We start from the raw sequence: 17,484 nt of genomic DNA on the forward strand, positions 1-17,484 counted from the left end.
TCATGCCCAAACCTGAACAACCACAAGTCACCCCTGTGACAGGAGTCATCTGCCTCTCCCTGCCACTGTCACATCCTTGCAAAGATATCACTGCAGACATGGTCTGTAAAGTTGTGAACTTTTAGTTTGTGTCTACTAAGTAAGTGTGTGTCTCCTTTTACCCCTTTCTTTCTTTTTTTTTTTTTTTTTTTTTTTTTTTAGAGAAAGATTGATTATATTGTAATGTCATTATACTGTATGTCTGGGCATTTGTCAGCTTCTTCTGTCCCACCATCCTGAGTGACTTTGTAATCTGTTGGCTGGTTAAGAGGGCTGAAGGACCTTGAACTCTTGTGGTCTTGCACATTTTTAGAAAATGGACGGCACTGGTAGAAGAGTGGAAGCCTGTATCAGTACCTCCACTAATGGGAAAGAAGAACGTCAGTCATACAGCACTAGGAAAACCACACACAGAACTGTCCCAAGGAACTAATTTTTGTAACTTCAGCTGCCACAAGAAGTGCTACTACTGCAGTTGTCTTTAAGAGATTACTGGACTGTTTTTCCTGAAGTTTGCTCACAGAGATCACCCTAATGCAGATATTATGAGAAACTACAAAATGTTAAAATCTGGTAAAGTTACTCAGCAAATGTGAGCAACTGATTGTTAGGGATGCCACTAGGGAATTCCCATTAATATCTTTTAAATGTGTGATAGAGACCGTAGTCACCGTAATTTACAAGCTGAAACCAGCCCAGATTAGCAAGTCTGCCTGAACATAATATAACCAGGAATTTGCTAGTGAAAGAAATAACCTAAAGGAATGATTTTCAGTAAGTGTTGATCCACTGAACAGTGCAGTGCCAATTAACCTGGCACAACATGTCCTGCAGCTCCTGTTTTAGCTTGTTTGTTATTATTGATTGGAAGAGTGAATGTTCCTTCCCTAACAGCTAGAACTTTGCCACCTTAGCCTGGGATGAACAAACTGAATCTGCAAGAATGTAAAGGCCAAAACATCTGCTCATCTTTCTTTAAAACTGGAAGCCACTGCTTCCATTGGAGGTCTAGGCTGAGATCTTTTAAATTTCCCAAGTTAAAAGTAAAGCAGAGAGTAAAGTTGTCCCACCACTGCTGTGAACAAGGTAAGACAAATTGCAAATATATTATCACTACCTAACAGCAAATATGATTAAATGAAGCTTGTGCCAAGTCTGTCACTGGTCTAAGAAGTTCATGGACCCCTGCAGGACCAGAGACCTTACTCACATACCATGGTGGTATATTTAAGTCATTCATATTGAGAGCCTAGGAGCTGCCCTTGCATGCATGTAAAACTCTTCTTTGCTGTAGTGTCCACAAAAAACCCCTCCAAATAAAAAAAACAGCTGTAAGAAGCTAGTTGGTGTACTAAAACAGCTGCCTCCACTGCTAACTAATACTTTCTCATGGTTTTTTCCCCTCACATTGTCTTCTTTTCTCAGATGAAGTCTCTTGAACTTAATGCCTTGTTCAAAGTAGCTGTAGTTTCTCTTCATCCTTCTGTGAGTACAGTGATCCAGGACAAACATAATAGGAGCAAACTGATAAAGAGAGGAGTTTTTGTTGGAACTCTGAATGTAGGAAAGGATGAGAAATACAGGGGAAGCTGAGGGAGCTCAAAGCTGTTTGAAATTAGTCCCATTGAAAAAGGCTAAGAATTGCTTAATGATGCTTTAGACATCTGTTTTAGAACAAGCAACAGGTGTTGCACGTAATGAAACTGAGGACTTGTACTATTTTATTTTCTGCAATTAGAAAGCAGGGGAGGAAATGAAGGCAGGAGAAAACAGTGTAAGAGAACATTTATCATAAACAGCTGAACACATTTATATAGAGCACAGTAATATTTATATGTTCTTCCTGTGCCTTCGTCATCCTATCATTTAACTGTTCCTCTGTTCTGCGGAGTTATTTTGTCCTTTCTAAAAGACCAATGCCCTGAATGTTCAAATACAGCTGCTAAAGTAAGAGTTGGCCAACAAAATGCCTTTGAGGATCAAAAAGTTTAGGAATCATGTAATTGCCACTTACCCAGATGCTGTTACAAGTTGACGGAAATTGTCCTGAAGGAGAAGCTGCCCTTGTCTCAGAGGTGATTTCTGTGTGCCTCAGTTGCTAGAGCAGTGGCTGAGAAACAGTCCTGTAGTGAAATGGTCTTTTGTGTTGCACCCCTGGTACTGCATGGCCATAGTTTAACACATGCCTGGATACAAATAAATGCCTAGGATTATGTGGATTGAGTGTCTGCTCCAAGCTGAAGGGCACACCTACACGAAAGAAGCCATAGCTTTGCTTTCCATGAGAAATTCTCTGGCTTAGGATGGTTTCATTCTTTTTTCCAAGCAATAAACATCCCGCTGGGCATTTGGTTTTCAAGTGTATCCACTATTTCCCTACAAAGTCTACCCGGGAATGAATGGGCAAAAAAATACTATTTATGTGCGTCCATGGGATGGTGTTGCTGCTGAGGGGATCAAAAAATGTTCCTCTTTAAGATACCTCTTCTGGGAAAGCCACTTTGCTTTTGCATGAAGGTAACTTAAAAAAGAATGCACCCCACTGCTGAGTGGTAGGGGTTGCATGTTACAGATTTCTCCTTACAGTGTCAAGCTTATGCTGTTTTTCATCTATAGTCTAACAGCAGTTCCATGACTACCTTTTCATAAGGCTTTATTGATACATTTTTACAATTCACAGCCCATCAGTCAAATGTTTTCTGGTTTGAATATTGGCAGTTAAACTCCTCTGCTTTCTCTAGGGGATGTGCAGCCAAATAAAATTACCGTTTGGTTTCAAAAGGGATTGAATGGGTAAAAATAGCGAACAAGGAAATTCAAGTTTAAAAAGGACTTGGTGGAAATTTTGAATCTGTTAATACAGAGGACTTAGTGTGCATCTACATACTTAGAGGTAACATGGGAAGAAAATGCAAAGAATACTTCTTTCTAGACTGGTTTTATTTGTAACAAGCCTGCATTTTCAATAATGGATTGCCAAGTTTTTTTTTTTTTTTTTTTTTTTTTTGTGGAGGATGATGCAGAAGGCAGTCTAAAAATGTGCTATTTTGAGAACAGCAACAGTGGCTGAAGTCAGGGATATCACCTGGGAAGAAACCTGGGGAATCCCAATCCAAACCTGAGATCAGTTTGATAAACTTCGGCTGTCTCAAAGGTACGCCTGGCATGTGTATAATATAAAGAAAAAGCAGAAAATTATGGTTTTGAATTATTTTTGATGTTGTTGTTGTTTTGGTTTGTTTGTTTTTTAACCATGTTAACAGGTATCTATGAAGCCTTTTTAACAATGGAAAAGTACAAGGTGTATTTGGATGAAAAACAGTCTGCAATTTGCTTCTACTACCTTAAACAGAGCATGCAATGCACATACCATCGTTGAAACATCTTCATCCACAACTCTGGTAAGAGAAGACTGAAAAATAACATTAGCTATGAAAGGGTTAAGATGTAAGATAGCTGCTTCAAGAAAAAGATAATCTATAATTTAAGTCAAGAAGGCGAAGCAGCTCTTTCATAATGTACGTAAAAGCTGTTATGCCGCTGGGAAAGCATGTACACTGCTAGCAGGAGGAATGATTATTTTGTTTTTTCCATTATACTCAATTGTACAGTGGGGCTGATAAAGCAGCAGTCTCTGGTGAGGAGTCTGGGAGGGGAAGGGGCAGCTACTGTGCTGAGGCAGAGGGGGGGCTGCTCTGCCAGGACTGCAGCTGCTTTCATAGAATCCTAGAATCATAGAATCCTAGGGGTTGGAAGGGACCTGGAAAGATCATCTAGTCCAACCCCCCCTGCCAGAGCAGGGCCCCCTAGAGTACATCGCCTAGGAACGTGTCCAGGTGGGTTTTGAATGTCTCCAGTGAAGGAGACTCCACAACCCCCCTGGGCAGCCTGTTCCAGGGCTCTGTCACCCTTACAGTAAAAAAATTTTTTCGGATATTCAACTTGAACCTCCTATGCTCCAATTTACACCCATTACCCCTTGTCCTATCACTGGTCACCACTGAGAAAAGCCTAACTCCATCTCCCTGACACGCACCCCTTACATATTTGAAAACATTGATGAGGTCACCCCTCAGTCTCCTTTTCTCCAAACTAAAGAGACCCAGCTCCCTCAGCCTTTCCTCATAAGGGAGATGTTCCACTCCCTTAATCATCTTAGTAGCTCTGCGCTGGACTCTTTCAAGCACTTCCCTGTCCTTCTTGAACTGAGGGGCCTTAGTCTTCCTCCTATCACGTTAGGTGGGCCTATTTAGCTCCAGAGTTAATTTTATTTGAAAAGCAGTAATTTCCCAAGAAGACAAAACGCAATTGGCTTTTAAAAAATAGGAAAAAAAGATCACATCTTGCTTTGCTTTTCAGAGTTTGAGGTTTGAATGCCAGACTATTCTTATTGCTCCTGTCAAAAGATGTGCATGTTGAAACGCTGAGGTGGAAGGACTGCATGGAAAGCAGCTCTTTTAAGAAGCTGAGGTTTTCTAAGTACAGAAGCTGAGATGGGAGTTAACAAAGGCTCTGTGTTGTGCTGTTGCACATCAGAGCCAAAAAAACCCTAAGGGGCACATCTCTAGTACCATGTCTAGCAGATTATGCATGCAACTCTAGTTGCCAGTAATGAATTGTGTAGCTAATCTGTCATGCACAGCACTGAAACTCCCCCCTTCCCCTTCCCCCAAGGGGCTGAGCTCACCGAGCACTTTGCTTCCCCCCAGGGGGCTGAGCACCGTTAGAGCCTCTCCTAGCTAATGGGACAGGAAAACACTGTGTTCGACCTGGCTGCTTAGCCCTCACAAACAGAAAAGCAAAACCAAGAAAGAAAAGTAATTTTTAACCGCAACTTGAGCCACTCTACCAGAATCAGAAATGGCCCTAATGAAGTACAGAAAAGTCTCTCCCTTGTTTTGTTTTCTCACTGATTTCATGATCCAAGTGTTTTCAATTTACAACTCAAATGCTTATTTATAAAAAATCTGACAGCATGACAGAGTCCTCTTGAAATATAAAAACTCAAGTCATGCTCCTGCTCCGAGACAGTCCCACACATTCTGTCATGCATCAGGTTTTGCTGTAACTGGAGCAGAGTCTAGGCTGCTGGGCTGCAATCCGTGAGGCTAATGTGATTACCTGTTTGGTGAAAAAAAAAAATAAAATAATTCTTTGCCCTAAAACCTTCCTGGTAAATTAGTAGAAAAAAGCTTTTGAATTGGCTGGTGTATCTCAGTCTTGCGAAGTCTGAATTTCACAGGGTGTTTCTCAGGTGAATTTTACTGGATACATGAATCCTTAAAGGTGAAATATTATATCATCTGTTATTATCAACATAAATATATGTATTAAAATTGTAAATAATAGCAGTAATATTCTCATGTAATGATAGGACTTCAGTAGTGGAGTCATAAAGAAAAAAAGTAGAAACACTAAGAAATTTAGGATTAAAATCCCTTGAGCTCATTATTGTCCTACAATCTGTGGTACCTCGGCCTGTGTGTTCATGGTCCTTGTCAGGTACCAGTTCTTCTGCACATGGGGTCAGTCATCCAACAAGCCTGCTTTGTTCTTCACTGTGAACTCAGTCTTTTTTTCATCAGCCCCAGCAGCCAGAGCTTGGCTCTCCAGAAGGAAGCTGGGAAGCACTGTCAGCTTCATTTTCCCAGCTGCTGTCTAGGAGGAGCAGATTTTCCCCAGCCTGCAGCATAATAAGGGGTTTCAGTTATTTTTTTATGCCAGTCTTGCAATACTCTGGGGTTGGACTCCCGCTAGACTGGGTGTTGTACATATTTTAAAAGAACAATCCATGCCCCTAGCAACATACATTTTTCCTGTGTAGACAGAGGGATGCTGCAAACAGACAGGGAGAGCAGAAGGCAGCGGTGAGCAAAAAACCAGCAGATGATGGAGGAGGGAGGGAGGCAGATCTGTACAAGGGCTGGGCAGGCTTCACAACTGGAGGTTGTTTAGTGTTGGGGAATCAACTTGTCTTGAATAGAGGAAAAGTGGACGGTGGGCCAGATGCTATGAAAGATAGACAGATAGAGAGCACAAACCTCAAAGCACTGGTCCCAGTTTTGAATGAAAATAGCAGCTCCTTCCTTAAAAGGGCATATGAGAAGCATAACAATAAAAAGATGCCAGTTAGTAAGAATGTCAGGAAGGATGGGGCAGGGTGTTTGGAAAAGGATGCATTTTGTCTTTTTCCCTCCCAAAGACAGGTTTTGAAAGCAGATTTAAAACGAACCCCGAGTTTTTTAATGATGGGGGATTTTTTTTTTTCGACAGGGTGATAGGAGGAGGGGCTGGAATATATTGATAGTGGCTCACAGGACAGAGGCATCCAACACCAAAAAGGGTGGCCATGCGAGGCATAGTTTTATCAGTGGGTTATTTGAATATTTACATTCTCAAGGAAGAGCTTTCTTTGTTTGCTCAGCACACCAGGGACTTCTTGGACAGCCTAAATAAAGGTTTCTAATGTAAATAATTGCACTGCAGTCTGGTGTCATGTATGAGGATTAGAGTTGGGAAGTCCCTCAAAGAAGAGGGAAGAGGGTGCTCTGAAGGAGAAAAGATAAGCCTGAAAAGTGACAACACATCAGCTTTTCCCCTCTCTCACCCTCCCCATTACCATAGCTGGTCTCACATATGGCTGCACACCCTTATGAGATACTGGCATTTTAGCATTTGATGTTAGTTGCCTAGTTTTGCTAAACTGTGTAGAAGCTGAGGAGGGAGGACAAGGCTGGCTCAGAGCATCTTTCCCTGGTATTATGAAGCAGCTACTTGATTTCCTGCTGCCAGCAGTCAGTAGCTGTGTGCTGATGGAGCTGCTACTGGTTTTCCTTCTTCATTGTAGCTGCTCATCAAAACTACCTATGGTTTGGAACCAATCATTTTCAAATGTAATCCTTCAGACTCAACTAACTATGGCTTTGTGACTCTCTCATGACCATTGTTGAAGGGCTAATCAACCTTGTAAAATACATTTCTGTACTCCTAGGCTTGCAGGTCTGGAGCTGTCAGCATCACTCTGTAAGCTTGCTGGAAAATCTGCATGGGCTGCTGCTGTTGAAGAGGCTTCAGAGGAATGAAAGATCTTAGTGACTTCAGTTAATTTGGTGAATAGCTAATGAATGTCATGAAACGAGCTGAGGGTTGGAAGATCACACGTAAGTTCCTGTTTCTGATGTAACTTTCAACTAATCATATGCAAAGTAATGATGCATTACTGAGGAAAAAAATAAAAGCAAACCGAAATTTCTAGGGCAAACTCTTCTTCAAGTGTGACTGGGGAAGAAGATGCTTATCTATCTATCTATCTATCTATCTATCTATCCACATAAGGGCTGAAATGGGTTTATCACTCCAAAAGCCCAGATGACAAGAGTCTGTGTGACCTTCCTTCAGCTTTGATCCTCCGGTGGCCCCGCACCCAGGGCAGTGTGGAACTCCCCAAACCGTGGCCGGCCTTGAGTTCCCGGCCGGAACCTGGAGGGCCCGCGGGTTTCCAGCGTGACCTTAGCGGGCGGCTCGGGGAGAATATTTGGGACACTTTCTGCAGGGACGGAGGGCCCCGGAGGCGTCCTGCCCTTCCCTTGGGTCTCCTTGAGGCTGGCCTGGGATGTCTCAGCCGCCCCGGACGAAAGCAGAATGGGTGGGGGCCCGGCCGGGCTTGGGGGCAGCTCGGAGAGGGAAAGGGCCACCCCTGCCTTTGCCACTGCCCCGCGGGCTGTCAGGGGGCACCCGCGGGCGGTCGCCACACGGGGGCGGCGGCTCCACGTCCCCCTCCCGTCCCCTCCCGTCCTGCCGGCGCCCCCCGGGGGCGTGGCTGCCGGCCGGGCCCTGCCCCTCCCGCCGCTGCCTCAGCTCCAGTGGCCGCACAGCCTGAGGCAGCGGGCAGGGCGCGGAGCCGGGTTGCTGCTGCTGCCGCCGCCAGGAGGGAGCCAGTGTCGCGGAACGGGGCGGAGCCGGCACCGGGGCATCCCCTCTTCCTCCCGCCCGCCCGCCCGCCGCGCCGGCCGGCATCGCCGCGGCGGGCAGCGCGGCGGAGGGTGCTGCCAGCGCCGGGAAGGAGCGGCGGAGCAGCCGCCGCGGGCTGCGCGAAGATGCTGTCCTACAGCGTGCTGGACGCCAACGTGGTGGACGTGGAGAAGCGGAGGAACCCCTCGAAGCACTACGTGAGTGGCGGCGGGGCCCGGCCGAGCCCACCGGTCCGGCGCCGGGCGGGCTCCCTGCCCGCGGGGAGCGGTGCACGTGTGCGGGCGGCGGGCCGGGCCGGGCGCGGTGCTCGGAGTGTATCCCGCTGGGCGAGTGGTGCTGCTCACGTCCCCCCGCCTGAGTTCGGGCGAAGCAGCGGCCCCTGGCAGCCGCCGTGCCGCCCCCTTTGCCCCTGGGGGGACGCAGGTGAGGGGCTCCGGGCGGCAGCGGGGACCCGAGCGGGTGTGCGGAAAGGTGGCTCACCATGGAAATGCATCCCTTTTCCTCACCCCCCTTTTTTTTTTTTTTTTTTTTTTTTTTTTTTTTAGTGTCATCATTTTGAAGTTAGTTTATCTCCTGAAGGTGAATTTTCTCTTCTTTATCACAAAATCCAGCATAGGATGGGGGACAGGTCTTTCTGCTCCCTAGTTTGTCTCCATCCCTACCACGGCACTAAAGAGTGCCTGGTGGGGAGCCGAGCAAGCCTCTCCTGCCGTAGTCAGTGATCCAGAGGTGCTGAATGCATCTGTACTCATTTTCTTTCAAGTTTCATTAAGATCTTTTCTGAGGGGGAGCCAGTTTGCGTGGTTATCAAGGCAGACTCAACGATGGGATCTCTTTCATCTCTCTTTTGCATTCCTTCTTTCGCACCTAACTGCCAACAGAACGGCATCACAGGATTTTTAACAACCTTCCCAGACTCCAGTATTGCAGGGTGTCATGTGGAAGTGTCTTTGCCTGCAGGAGTTTGCAAGCATACAGTGGAGAAGATCTGTGCATCCACATAAGTAGAAAAGACTTGTTTTCTTCCCTCTTTGGCTATTTCTGGGGTTTAGTGACACCAAGCCTTTAACTCTTTCCTCATAAGACAACCTGTATTTTAATACAAAGAAGGTTGAATTTCATGTATAGGGAAGATAGATCATCCAGCTTTGGTAAGAAAAAGCTTGAGGGGGTGTTACATCTGGTGTGAAATCGCTCAGAGTATATTGTATTTCCTGGCATTGCATGTCTGCCAGATTTCTTTAGAGCTGGTCATTTGAATGGGTTGCCTGAAAGATAAGGCCAAAGATTGGATTTAGGGCTTTGTATGAGTATTTCATATCACTGAGCTATTTCCTCTTACGAGGAAATATGGCTTAAACCATAACCCAGCTTAAGGCTAGAGGGCACTATGTTTCTGAGAGATGCTGATCTGTAGTTGCAAAGCTGGAGCTCTCTACCATTCTATCATGGAATTGAGCATCTTGTGCCCAGTTCACAGGAGTGGAAGGTTTAGTCTCGTGTCCTTTCAGGTTGCCAGCTGGACCTGTACATTCAGTCTATTTATTACTCATTCACTGCTTCCAGGTGGGAAAGGCTGCTTGAGCTTTTGCAGGCTGCTGCTGTGAATTGTGGCTGACATCACTGCAGGCTGTTATCTTACCTGAAGGGTGGCAGCAAGTCAGCATCAGGGAAATACATCTGCCATGCACAAAGATAAACAAAAGAGCTGGTAACAATTCCTTCCTGATTGCCAAGGGAAATTTACATTGTTTATTTTGTACTTGTTGGAAAAGAGCCAGAAAGCAAGGATTAAATCCTGTATTTACAGTTTTGAAAGAAAATGCTTCCCATGTTGTCCTGCAGAAACACATTTGTATATCTTTGATGATTGTTGTCATTGCATTTTAATAACAGTAACTTAAGCTGTTCTAAGAAGGTCTCTAATGTTTCTAGTGGTAAATCTTTTTATTCCTTTCTCTCCATACACCTTTTCTAATATTGTCTTCTGCACAACAACTCCATGTTCCCGTGTTTCCAGTTTTTGCCCCCCAAAATCACAAACTGAACGGTTTGTTACATGATTAGTGCTGTGTCTGCCTTTTGTTCCATTTACTCTCAATCTCTATCTCTGCAGTATTCAGCACAATAGGGTCTTGGTTCACAAAGAAACATTGGAGTAATTAAGTTAAAAATAATAGTCACCCATGTCCCTTTGCATCTCTTCCTTTTAGATGGGTGAAATGGTCCACTGATACAAAGGTCTTGGACTCTTTTTCATTTCCTAGGTTGCAGTTTGCTGGAGATGCATGTGCTGCAGCCTTCCATCTGGCTCTGGCAGGAGTAACTCACTGAGGGCCAACCCACACTGTCAAAGTATTGTATTCCCTGGGTCTGATCCATTGGTCACTATTAGTTAGCTCTGTGCTCCTTTTTAACATGAAACAACTATTTTCTTCTGAAATGAATGTAAACAGGGCTTGGATTTAGTTCTCCATGTTGCTTGTAGCTTGGTGCTCTCTGTCTTATGTGGCTCTGTAATATTAAAAGGCCTTTCTAGCTCCCAAATCTGTAAACACCTCCATGCCATGCCTTAAGGTCACATGATACATACCTTGACATGAGATTAACGATGTGTTTCTCTGGTGGATAGTGACTACATATTGTGGCTATATATTGTGAATCCCATTCTTTCTAATTGTGATTTTTCAGGGCCATGGTGGAGCCTGGAGAGATGAAGGCAAGTCAGGTATTGTGGCCTTACAGAGAGGGCTAATTGTGAGTAGTACGTAAGCCCCTGCATTCCTTGGATTAGATGCCAGGAACCATTCCCTGGAGCAGATGTCTTTCATGATATGAGCATAGCTTTTGTGAGCTTGACTCAAGAAAGTAAAAGAAAGAAGGTGGCTTTGTATATCCTCTCCTATGATCCTTGTGTGTTGAATTACTGGAGAGACTAATACCTCACTGGAAGATTTGTAGGGCTCTGCACATGGGAAGAGATTAAAAACTTGAATCCACTGCTATTTGGTAAGCACCCAGCCACCTTCCCCATCTTGGAAATTGCTGGTAGGAAAGGAGTCTGCAATGCTTTACTCTGCATCCTTGTCAGTAACTGTGTAGCACAAAGCCACTGGTTGGCTGGGGCCTGGATGGCAGCATGTGAAAGGATAAAGAAGTTTGTATCAATAACCACATTCCTCTTGTATGGTATCCCTACTATAAGCTCCTTGGAGCTTTTGACTCTATAAATTAATTCTTATATTCTTTCTTCATCCTCATAGTCTTCTCAAAATTGATCTGTGCTTGATAATATTTCAAAAATGGTAAATCACCTCACTTTCCCCCTTCCCTTTTCTTTTTACAAGAACAATGTCAGGAAGGTCAGGTCTGGGTTTGTTGGAAAGATGCTTGGTGCAACAGGGGTTGTACCTTGGCTGAGCAATGCTGTGATGAAGCTGAATGGATTGGGGCCTTGTAATGGCTGAAAGGTGTCAGTTAACCATTCTGAAGAGAAAAAGCTGGTAACAAACTACAAATCTCTTTTCCAGCCCCTGCTAAGTTTTGAACAGTCTGGAAGTCTCTTTTCTCATTTGTTGAAGTTTGAGCTGTTTATGGGGCAGCTTCTCTGGCATTTAGTCTAAAATTGTGGTTGCCTGAATTAAACGTGAAATGATTCCAAATCAGAAATCCATTCTCTAATTACAAATGCCCACTGTTGATGCTTGTCTCTTTTAACCATCCTTTTAGGAGCTTAAACGTGACACCTTCCCCTCTCTGTGTTCCCAGGTTATCTTTAGGCAGATAGCTTACCCTTTACCCAAATGTCTGACTCCTTTAGAAACCCTGCAGGGAGTATTGGCCTACCAGATGTGTTTGATCCTGCTCTCAGGGCAGTGAGAGAGGGTTAGCACCTTCACCTCTTCACAGCTCTGCAGGACCTGGGTGATGGCAAGCATTCATTAGAATCCAAAGGAACAGGATCCCCCACCCCCCTCCCTGACCACTTCCTCTTCTGCAGAGGACTGAGTAGTTACTGATGTGCATTATCTCTCTAGATGTTTTTATGCCTCAGGTGATTTCTGAGGTCTCTAACTGTGCCTGTGCTAACCCAAGGGCAGGGATGATCAGTACATTTCCTCTTTCATCACTAGTCTGCTCCTGTTGTGGTTGGGCTTGTGTGGGTTTCAGCTTTGTACAGCATGGAGGCAAGGTAAAATGCTCTTGCTTTACATTTGGCTGCCTTGTCTCTTTCCAGTTAGAGTGCATTGCTGATTTTAATCCCCTGAGATGCCTGCATACTGTCCTAGTGCCTTCCAAGGATAATTGTTTCCTAATGCCGTCTCTGAGATTGCTCGTGTAGGAATCTCTCTGCTGCATGGATATGGTTCCTAACCTCCTTGGGGCACTGGCACTGCTGAACTGTGATGGATTGAGTCCTGCTGTGCTGGATTTAAGCACCGCTCCCAGGAGAATGTGAGTGTGCTTGTCAGTGTGCTTCTCACAAGTGACCTGTTGTGAAATGTCAGCATGCTATGAAGAAAGAACTTGTACTTCTAGGGTCAAGCTCTGTTCTTCATATCTTATATGCTTCTGCTTTCTCCTTAGTTAGGCTCCATAGTGACTCAAATGTGACTGGACATCTTCATGGCTTTGTATCTCTTTGTTGCAAGCAGTTGGTTATACAAATGCCAGCACTGACAAGGAGTATCTGTGCATATGGATTTCGTGGCAAAGATCTTTGTTCCTGTGTTGGTCCCTCATGCTACCATAGAAGAAGGAGATGCATTCCCTCTGTTTCAGTTATCAAATGGGTTGTTCGGTGTGGCACTGCTTGCAGGTCTGAGTTGAGGAGCTCCATATGCCAATTGTGCTAGGAGTACCAGCAGCTCATGTGTAAGCTCAGCATGGCTTCCCCCCTTTTATTTAGCAGAGCTGGAAACCATGAGCCAGATCTTTTCCAGAGTGAACAGGATGTGATGTATCTGGAGCTCCCATGGCCTGTGGATAGAGTGCATGGAGGAACATGAGTGAATCAGAAGGTAGTGTTAGATTAGTAGGTGGAGTACCTACTTAGGTTTAGAATCCATTTTCTGTTCTCCCCTTTTCCCCATCAAGACACCCTCTGTGGTTTTCCTTCCAATGTCCATGATCCAGCTTGACTCACTGGTTGTAGTTTTTATTATTGTTACTATTTGCCTGAGGTGCTGGAAAAGAGCCAGAAAATTAGCAGACTGCTCTGCGACTTCATCGTTCCTCAACTGAACTCCCGTGCATCAGCAAGGGTTGTACCTGCATGTTTTGGAGGTCTTTTCCATGTTACCTTAACTTAGGAAGTACCCAAGAGAGGCACAGTCCTTTGACTTGTTCAAAGAAGGCTTGTGAGGTAGCTCAGACACTTTAGAGGTCTTCCTGCTTTTCATCATGTACTGTCTGGCAATTACTGCCTCTCAAGGCTTCTTCAGCAGGCAGTAGGGTAGCCCAGCAGGTCATGGAGCACTCACAGTCCTTCCAGCAGGGTTGCAGGTTGGTAGCATTTGGCCAATAGACAGTAGTATCAACCTTCAACAGTTTGCAAACAGCTGCCCTTACCCTTAGGAATGGATTAGAAACCAATAGAGAGCCAAGGCAGTTATCCTGGTTTGTTGTGGTCAGGCAGAATAAAATAGTGCAGGAGACTTTATATCCTGGCAGGCTGCAGCGTGCTGGGAGAAAGCTAAGAGAAAAGCTGTCAGCAAGCCCATGAACTGGGGGCATCTCCAAAGGCCTCCAAGTTCCATTTAAAAAGTGATGAAGGTACTACGATTGCCTTTCACTGGGGTTTGGTTACCAGGGAGATGGTGACCTGACAGACAGCACAAATGCTTTAAGTTGCTGCAGGTGACCTCTGGCTTCATAAGAACCCTGAGTGGAGTGGGTGGATGGGTGGGTGCTGGGGCCTGCTTGTGCAACAGGGCTCGATGGGTTGTAGTCAAAATTATACCAGTCTCACTTCTTTGAGCTAAAAGGGAGAGGAATGGAGAGACCAAATCCTGCCCTTTTCCAAGAAGCGGGCAGAAGAGCAGGGGAGAGAGAGAGAGAGAAATGAACAGATATCCTAAGGAAGCAAGTAATGGAATAGGATATGGAGTCAAGACTTCCTGCATCCCAAAGCAGACTTTCTATTCATCCCACCCATGCACACAGCCCTTAGAGAGATGGGCAGCTCCAAAGGAATCACCCTTCTCCCATCCCTGTGAGGTACAGTGTGTGCCAGTACCCTCATTGGGAAGATGAAGTATAGAAAGGTTAAGTAGCTGGGCCAAGGCCACCTATGAAGCCTGTGGCAGCATTTTCTATATTTTCTTTGGCTTCCAAAACAGTCTTGCAATTTATCTGATAAAAGTCCACAGCCTGAAAAAATACTACTCCTGTATTCTGTCATTGTCTTCCTCAAAACCCATTTCCCATTTTATATGGATTAAACAGGAAGAGGGATTCAATATGACCCTACCTGAGACAGGAGGTGACGTACAAGCCTCTCTAATTCAGTCATTTGGGAGGAAACAGCTGGACCTTCTAATGTGAGATGATTTTTTTTTTTTTTTTTTTTAATCTTCCTTTTTTGTGCTGTATCCTCTTAATCTGTCTGTGGTCACACAAAGGAAACTGGTCCCCAGTAACCATGGAGAAGAGCAGGATCATTAGAGCAGGCTGAAGGCACCATGCATCGTTTAGCATTGTGAAGCTGAATGCTTTATTGTAACTAGAGCTGACACCTTGCCTGGAGCATACTGTGTAAATATTACAGGAAGAAGGCAGAGAACTGCACAGTAGCATACTGTTTGAAATTGGTGGTGTCTGCTGCTTAATCAGGTAGTGTCAAAACCAAATACAGTCAAGTCAATGGAAAAAAAAACCTCCCACTTAATTCCCTGGGCCTTGGCTCACATCTTTAGAGAGAGGCTTTATTGAAAGTTTTACTGAGAAGTTTGTAATTACTGTGGTTTTTATGTAGTGCATCTCCCTTTGTCTTTACTATAAAAGCAAAAACATTTTTTCCAGGATCTTTGTTATCCTCTTCTAGGCAGGGACAACATCTCATTTTGGGCAGGGGAGAAAGCAAAAGGAATCCAGGTGGATTTCTTCACCCAAAAGGATTTTAAAGTGGAATATCTTGCAACCTATTTAGAGCCTTTCCACTTCAACTTGCTCACTTTGTCTTTGCACCACCTTCTAGGTGAATATACAAGAATAAGTGAATAATATAATCCAGCCAGTTGTTCACATTCACTAAATGTCAGTGATATGTATGTATTCACTGTATGTTTTTATAAATATTGGGGGTGTTTTTGAATGAATAAGTGCCTGTATTACAAGGCAAGGATGCTTTTGCTCTAAAACATGCTGACTGTCTTGAAGGGTTTCTGTGCTGGGCTGTTAAGTGAAGTGATGACACACATATGCAGGCAGGTGGGGGCAGTGAGACAACATCAACCAGCTGAGCAGGTAATCGTCTCTGCATACTGATAACCCAAGGTACTCTCTGGTGGTCATTTAGACATCATTGCAGAGAAGGGGTATGAAAAGGGATAAGGTAATAGCACTTTAAATTGCCCTGGAGTGAAGGTAGAGCAGAGAGAGATTCTATTTGTTGTAATAGGTGTTAGTGTATGAATGGGATGGTGTTAACTGCTGCTCTCATGTTTAGGTGATTGTTGTGAAGATTCTCTTACTGATTTTACTTAGTTATTAATTTCAGCAAAGTACTTTGTACTGCAGTTTTTGGTAGAGGATCTCAATGTGTAGGTAACTAACTGGCTGGTTAATTGGTTAGCATTCTGGGAGCATTCTGCTTTTATGGGTAGAATACATAGCCTCAACTCTGTGTCTTCATCAGAATTTCACGTATTGCAGTAGTGTGCTGCAGTGTATTATTAATTTGTCTTAATAGTCATTGACAAATCTACCACAGGATCTGGCTGTACCATTGCTTCACAATGAGGCTGTAATGTTGTGTAGGAACATTCATTATTATAATTCAGCTTCTTTAGTTTTTGATAGTTGACTTGTTGGATGGAATAAAATATTCATAGACTATGAGTGTCCATAATGAGTCCACTATGAGTGTGTGGCCCCATACATACTGGGTTTGAAACCTAACTAGCAATAATTTTGTTTTGATATGTTGCTGGTGCTGTGTTTCTGACCAATGGGGTGTTAGTTATTTTTCCTATAAACCAAGCTAGCTAAACACAGTGATGCACTAGGCTCCTGTGCTCTCAGAAGTATGATTTTACAGGCTTGGTGCAAACTTGTTTTCAAGGTAAACCTCCCTGTCTGTGTTGATAGGGAGAAATATGCCAAACCTCTACTACTGATAGCTGTATTTAAACAGGTGTGGCATATTACCATTCAGTCTTTGGTAAAGAAGTCTTCCATAGCTGCCCCTGGAATACTGAAGTGTGGTTCTCCATGGTCCAGGATATGTCTGGAAGTGCAGTCTTTAATGTATAAAGTTCATAGATCTTCCAGAAAGGTCTGAACTAATGTCCAGTGTGGTACACTCAAGATATTGTATAGTGTAGAAGAGCTCATGTGTCCTCTTTACTGGTATTGTGGCCTTGGATTATTTTTTCAACCTCTTTGGATTTGGGTGTGCTCTGCTGCAAAGCCATCAGGATTTACTCACCTTTTACTAGGTGTAAAGGTGCATGTGTTACCTAAAGGCTGACTGCTAGCATAGGCTTCGAAACTCCCGAGTTTGGGTCATACTCCTCTACCAGGAGGTCCACAAGGTCAGACCCTTCCTTTTCTAACAGCATTCAGCAGAATGAATGCTGGTGAATGGGTGGTATGAAAGCTACTTGCCAACCACGCTTGCCAGCTGTGAGCCTGTTCCTCTTGGGCATTCCTTCCTGTCTTGGAGTCCCAGGGTCTGTGGAAGTATCTGAGGTGAGGCATAGAGTATGGTTTATCTGGGAGCAAGGCACTTGGCAGGAGGCTACTATCTGCTGCTGTCAGATCTCTCTCCCTGTCTCTGTATCCCCTGCCAGAAAAGATCACTGGCAGAGGTGAAATCTTCTTTCCGGGCATTTTTGTACCCAAAGTGGGTGATGCAATGAAGAGTATCTGAATGACCATTTTCCTAATTCTGTGTAGATGAGATTTCTAATTACTCCCTCAGCATGCACAGAGATTTTTCTACTTGAGCTCAGGCTGTTATGTTATTATTTACAAACTAATCCATGCCTGCAGTTCTGTAGACAGAAGATTATTCCTGATTTTCCCATCTCCAGCTGCTGCAATCCTGCAGTAGACCCCCGCAACCTCTAGTAAAATACTCTGTGAATCAATGTTAAATGTTTTTTCCATTCCTTTGCCCTGTGACTGCTTTACTGCACTGTCTCTGAGCTCAGTGTAGTTCCTTTCCATGGAAATTTGGCACACTCTGACACCTGCCTCGTCTCAAGTAGTCTCAGCTGAGGGACAGGGGGATAGGTGCTGCAAGAAGCA

At 44.4% G+C, this 17,484-nt stretch overlaps 1 protein-coding gene across 3 annotated transcripts in view; it reads left to right on the plus strand.

The window, feature by feature from the left end:
• The first annotated feature begins 7,967 nt into the window (after nucleotides 1–7,967).
• SH3PXD2A (SH3 and PX domains 2A) overlaps nucleotides 7,968–17,484 on the plus strand; it is a 261,178-nt gene continuing 251,661 nt past the window's right edge. For 2 of the 3 annotated variants that reach the window (XM_071748328.1, XM_071748329.1), the window contains exon 1: nucleotides 7,969–8,207. In XM_071748328.1, coding sequence (XP_071604429.1) covers nucleotides 8,136–8,207 — 72 coding nt within the window. In that variant the 5' untranslated portion in view covers nucleotides 7,969–8,135. Of the gene's footprint in view, nucleotides 8,208–17,484 lie in introns of all 3 variants that reach the window. The other variant, XM_071748330.1, reaches the window with a different exon arrangement.

This window comes from Heliangelus exortis, chromosome 7 (genome assembly GCF_036169615.1).
Source record: "Heliangelus exortis chromosome 7, bHelExo1.hap1, whole genome shotgun sequence".
Classification (NCBI taxonomy): Eukaryota; Metazoa; Chordata; class Aves; order Apodiformes; family Trochilidae; genus Heliangelus; species Heliangelus exortis.